The sequence below is a fragment of the Hordeum vulgare genome, chromosome 2H (genome assembly GCF_904849725.1).
Source record: "Hordeum vulgare subsp. vulgare chromosome 2H, MorexV3_pseudomolecules_assembly, whole genome shotgun sequence".
NCBI lineage: Eukaryota > Viridiplantae > Streptophyta > Magnoliopsida > Poales > Poaceae > Hordeum > Hordeum vulgare.
In genome coordinates, this window is record NC_058519.1 from 579,167,910 (window position 1) to 579,174,294 (window position 6,385).

Below are 6,385 nucleotides of genomic sequence, written 5' to 3' on the forward strand. Positions count from 1 at the left end.
CAACAAAAGTATCATAATTAACCAATCACAACAATCATCATACAATAAGACGGGATATGGGTACGAATAAGAAGCAAATTGGCCTAAAGAGGTCCCAAATAAATAAAGCAACGTCCACCCTACTAATCCAAGGATGTCAATGGCAAACGCATCATATGATCATCATTGAAGAAGAGGAACTCCAAATAGAACAACGCATCGTTTTACCTGTACCTCCACAACTAGTGTTGTGGGGTATCCTTGAGTCATTGAGACACAATAATAACATTACGTAGGATATAAAGACTAGCAGTACTTAATGGGTTGTATATGGTTAAGTTGTGAGATTTATAGCAAGCACTGAGCATTTGTAAACCATCTAGTCCTACGAGTACTAGAACAAGACGAGTAATTCCTACGCTTAAGGGCGCGCAACTAGAATATCCATAAGTGATCCGAAACACCAGCCTACGGGTCAATAATAACATCATGGTGTCCTCATCTTGATCCAAAATCACAAGAAGAAATAATCACGATATGCATACGGTTGGCAAGTTTTAATTATTATTATTAGTTGAAGTTCTCTACAACTGGATGTCATAAATTTTCAAGTCTTCACATAACCACACACATGGCTTTCTGAAAGGTTTAACCCTGAAGAGGTTCTCCAACTCGTCCATTATAATTATCATAAGCTTATATTGGAAACCTTAACATCGTGATAGAACAAAGCATCGTAGGAGTCCGATGTAACAAGTCCCTCATCTAAGGTAAAACTAGTACACCAAGACCACTTGGTGTGTCCACCCCACTTCAAAGACACACACACTCTTCCCTGGACGCCACCGAATGAGCAATACATACAAATGATGAAGTCCCAAGTTTCCCCAGGTAGCACCACAAGTGGCTCTGTTTTGGACCAGCATCATCAACACTAGCACACCTACTTATGTGGCCCTACCCCTTGGTTGCGCCATGTCGTTTGGTGCTCCTCTCATGAGGCTTATGGCCACCTCCTGAAGCTTCCAGGTCTTCTTTTAGTCCAGAAAAAATCATCAAAAAGTTTCATGGAAATTGGACTTCGTTTGGTACTCTAGACCCGAAAAGCCAAAAACACAGAGAAAACATTGGAAGAGGAGGATTGATCTTAGATGAGGCACTACTGGCACTACAGGTGGCACTGGGCACTAGGTCATTAGGTTAGTGCTCAATAATAATAATAATTGGTGTATAAACTCCCAAAAAGTATCCTATAATGATAATATAATAGCATGGAACGACAAAAAAATTACAAATACAATAGAGATGTATTAGAGGGCGACGGGAGGAGGGAGAAGAGAGGATGGTGGCAAGAGGAGGATGGAGGGAGGGAGATACCAGCGACGACGTGGGAGGATACACAACGGTGATGTGAGGTTGGCAGCGTCAGCACGGGTGAGAGGGAGTGAGAGTGAGAGTGAAAGTGAGGAGAACGAGCCAGAGAAGAAGATAATACAATCTTAGTAGTAGCGCTGGGCCACGAGCCAATGCTATTGCTAAGGAAATTACTTGTAGCACGAGCCTATAGACAAGCGTTGCTGCTAGTGTGTCCCACGCTCTCGCCCTTGCATTTATGCACTAGCAGCGCTTGTATGCCACACACGTGTTGCTGCTAAGGAATTAGCAGTAGCGCTTGTTTTTATACAACGTTGTTACTACGGCTAGCCCCAGGGTGTGCTGTGGGACCCACTTATTATCAGTAGCGTCTTGTATAGCTGCAGTGCTACTGCTAAAACTTACCAGCAGCGCAACAAACTACCCAACGCTCCTAGTACTTAATCATAGCATTGATCTCCTACACAGCGCTACTACAAGGATTCTACCTATAAGCTATTTCCTAGTAGTCATGGACCGTCGAGTTTGGGTCGCACGGGTACGCATCGTCTGGTCCGATTGGATGGCACGGAGGCGCCTCGAGAGGCCCCAGCTACACGCCACCTAGAAATGGATGGCACAGTGGGCACTCTCACCCACGAAGCCCCCATGGTTGTGGGTGCTCCAATATCCTTTAAGGAGTAATACATGTAGTCTGCCACCTCATACCCCTCTATTTCAATCAGTGCTATGAAATTGTAATAACTGTTGTTTGACATGCACATGGATCTCCTAAGATTGTCTCTATCATGGAAATGAAACCTAAATTACCAAGACACATTATCCGTGGCTTCCTATGGGTTGACCACAAAGGTGCACGCGACAATAGTTGTCGGATCAACTAGGCTCGTGTTTGTTGCCCTAGTTTCCTCAGCGGCCTTGAAATCTAGGACTGGTAGCATGTCGGTGTTGCACTCTACACCCACTAGATGTGGTTCCAACGCAAGGATCCTTCTCGCTCTTGGATCCACTTACACCTTCCCTCCAACCCGACCGCTATCCAAATCTTCCAACCTTTGGCCTACTAGATGTTGTGAGACGGGAATTGTCATTTTTGGACAGATCCTTGGATCGATGTTGCATCAATCATGGAGTTGGCCCTTCTTATGTTCGAATGTGCCCATAAACGACGTCATAGGGACCACACCATGCGGCGGGGTCTTGTGTACTGTGCGTGGGTACGCGACATTTTTGGCGCGCTTGGTCCTGCAGCTCTTGTCTAGTACATCAATCTGTGGCAATGGCTGCGGGATATCCAGCTTTTGGATGCGCATGACGAGTTGCGGTGGCGGTGGACCGATTCTGGCCAATACTCAACACGATCATGCGAACTAGCACTCTTCCAAGGATCACTCCCAAAACCCTATCTTTTGGCTAGCCCGGAAGACATGGGCTCCTTTGTGCATCAAAGTTTTCTCCTAGCTTACCCTCCAGGATCGATGTTGGATACTGATCAACTTGTTTGTTGTGGTCTCCCAAGGAACACCAAGTGTTATGTGATCAGTTACCAGAATCTATGTGCCATCTCCTTGTGGCCTTCCCCTTCTTGCGCGAGGTGTGGCACGAGATCCTGTCTTGGTGCCAGTCAACTGCAATGCTCCAAGACGCCCAGGCTACCTTCCCTGATTGGTGTGCTTACACTTGCTCTCAGGCTCGTGTCATGCTTTGATGCGGGGTCTCCTCTACCATTATTTTCACGACATGGTGTCTTTGGAAGCACCGCAACGCCTACACCTGAGGCTATGCGCCCCTCCACCTCCCACCTCGTGCATACCATCGAGGACGACACTCTCACCTGGGCTAGGTTCGGTGTCAAAGGGCTGGACAGAATCTTGCCTCAGACATAGTCGTATGTACTTGGGCTAAGCAGCCCGTTTCTTCTACTCCGGACAGCGTAATCACGCCTTCATTCGCACTTTTGTATAACTTCACCCATTTTGTAAATTGCACTCCTTCTATCAATCAAAAGATACGCAAAGTCTTGCATATTCACAAAAAGCCCTCCACAATTAAACAAATATAAAGGATTTACTAACTGCATGATCTGAAAGAGTTAGTCAGGATACACAAGCCTCAAGGAGTTAAACAACAAATGGACTCAAAAAAATGATCTAAGTTAAAAAAAAATTGGATTTCAACCAATACAATCATCCAAATTAACAATATTGGCCTTCACCGTCCAATCATAAGAGTGTGTCGCCGTGAACACTCGGTCATGCATCCAGCACTTGAATGGGTTGAAACTGCCGCGGTGCTCGTCCAAAGCAGGGCCTCCGTCTTCACCATTTGCACCACGTCCATCGCCGCTGCCGCCGCCATGCTCCGCCATCACAAGAGAGAATAGTGGGACGACAAGAAGAACGGGAGAAAGTTAGCCTCCACCTGTGCATTGCACGGAAGGATCACTTGCACGAAGGTCTTTTTGTGGGTCTCCGATGAAAGAAGGATGCAAATGTTGAAACACACGGTTAAAGGACATCAGATGCCATTCGTCTCCCCCTTTGACACATCATCCACTGAAAGTGGCCCGACCTGTTAGTTCGGCACCAGGCCATACGAGCAATCGGTACAATTTGCAAAAAAAATAAAAATGCACGCTGTAATTTGCAAAAGAAAAAATGTCACAGTTTTATTTTATTTTTGAAACAAGACAAAAGATGTCACAATTGTAGTGGTTTTGTGCATTTCATTCATGCGCAAAGTGTTTTCCTCGACGGCTTTATTTGATCACCGACCAGACAACCAGTGCATCACCAAACGTGGAAGGAACTGATGGAAACACTGATATGACGTGTATCGTGTATAAACCCTAAATTGTGGCCGACCAAAGGAAAGGAATGCCAAACAGAACCAACCATCCATCGTCACGTATCGCAAACAACCAGCCACGACAGTCCAGCGATTCTTTCCAGTGGCCATCTTTGGTCAGCTAGTGTCGTGTTTAAAAAGGATCGACAAAATCCATTCGTCCAGACAATCAGCCATGAACTCATGTTCCCATCCAGCAAAAGACATCATCCAGAGTTCTACGGAGTAGTAGCATGCATTATTATCCACACGAAAAAGGAGCTCAAACTCAAAAGGTCCCTTGGTCTCACCAGAACTATTTACAAAGCCATGGAGAAGGCTGTCTCGTTCCCACAGTTGGATAATAAGACATCATAATACAAGCGGTACAGTCGGTCTGCACACCAAACGAATCAACGGAATGGACGGAAAAAAGAGGCAAAATGAACGATCTGAATGAACCTATCGGACGAGGCTGAGCAGAGGCGGGCGGCTGGATCGATCAGCCTCGGGTGGTGACGCGGAGGGCGTGCGGCGGCGGGGGCGGCGCCAGCGGCGGGGCCACGAAGGGGAGGCTCCGCAGCATGAGCGTGCGCATCCGGCGGGGGAACGGCGCGCTGTTGAGCAGCTGCTCCAGCACCTCCGCCACCAGCATCGTGTAGTCCTCCAGCAGCTCCGCCACTATCCCCACCAGGAACATCGCCGCCGGTGATAGGCTCGCCTTCGCCTCGCGGTGCGGTAAGAAAGGGAATCGGTTTTTCCCTAGCTCGGGATTTGTGTCTACTCCTTTGGATGTGGATGTGGTGTTGACTTGTTACCGTCCGAGGGCAGGCGTCCGCGGCTTTTAAAAGGGGTCGGGTTCCGGCGCGTCGTGTCCTGTGGGCAGTGGACGCTGGTTTTGGATGGGACGGGGTGGCGGCCCGCCTGCACCCTGCGCGCTCGCTGCTGGTATGCGCTAGAATCCAGCAGAACAAACGGCTACGTTCCCGCGGCGATGGTGTGCGGGGGTGGGGAGACGGCCCCCACACATGAGCTGCGGCGGAGGCGGTGCTACCGTGAACTTGGTCGATCGATAGCGGCGGTGTCACGCGCAGCGGTTTCCGGAAACGTCAATCCGGTATGGCTCGCTCGTACTAGGCGATAAGACGACCACAGGTTTCGTCGAAACATGCTTTCGTCCCGCTTTATATATAAAGCACAAGTACCAGCATCCATACAACCATGGTTTAACAAAGGGAAAACCGAAAGAGCGTTGGGGCAGCAGCACAAACACGCCCAAAGAAAGCAAAAAACAGCATAAAAAGCCAACAAGGACCAAGCTAAGCGCCATGAGGACGAAGGGAGAGCCGCTGGGCGGACGTCACTAGCGCGTCCAGGTAGCCCTGAAGCCGGTCGCGGTCTCGGGGCCTAACGAGCGGATGTCAGTGCTGCAGGAAGGCAAGAAATTTGAAGAATGAGTCAGAAGCATGTCGCTGGAACACCCGCTCAATCACCATCTTATTGCGAGTTGTCCATAGAGTCCATGTGAGAGCGGCGAAAATCAGCCAGAACAGTCGGCGCTTACGGCCAGCCTGGGTGGCCCGTACCTGTAGAAAATCTGCCAGGTCATGGGCCTCCCACTCAGGGCCCAGAGCCTCACGCACAAAGCCCCAAAGGGCTTGAGCCGCAACGCAAGAGAATAGAATGTGGGTGCCATTCTTCGGGACATGGCACAGGGGGCAAGTGCCGTTACCCGAACCGTGGTGTTTCAACACCTCGGTCCGTGAAGGCAGGCGGTCCCGGAGAAGCTGCCAAACGAAGATCTTAATTTTTGTGTTTTAATTCTTTTGAGGAAGAATTAAAACGACCACGGGTTTCGACCAGCAAACAAATTGGCGGCGCCGCTGCTGGCCAAATTTCGTGTTTTAATTATTTTGAGGAAGCTTTTTGAGATGTGATCTTGGTTAAAAAAATATATATGAAATCGGACCCTTTTCCTAAGGTCAGGGTCTATGACGATAGGGATACACAGCCTACCGTCAGGTCCTCTGGCGGTTACTGGCTAATCCATGTCAAGAGCCCTAAACGGTTGTCATTCCATTCTGTCCCACCCTATCGTCACACGGCCTCACGATAGGTTATGTAACCCTACAGCCGAACACCCCAGCGGTAGGGTCTGAACACTTATAAATCGCAGGTCGGCCGTCCCCACCCTCATCTCCTCCTC

General features: G+C 48.8%; 1 protein-coding gene across 1 annotated transcript; it reads right to left on the reverse strand.

Moving 5' to 3' along the window:
• Positions 1–4,422: 4,422 nt before the first annotated feature.
• LOC123430616 lies at positions 4,423–5,020 on the reverse strand. Its single transcript, XM_045114467.1, is given in 2 exon segments — positions 4,423–4,753; positions 4,756–5,020. Coding segments are annotated over 2 exon segments (285 nt in total). The 5' UTR covers positions 4,880–5,020; the 3' UTR covers positions 4,423–4,592.
• Positions 5,021–6,385: the final 1,365 nt, after the last annotated feature.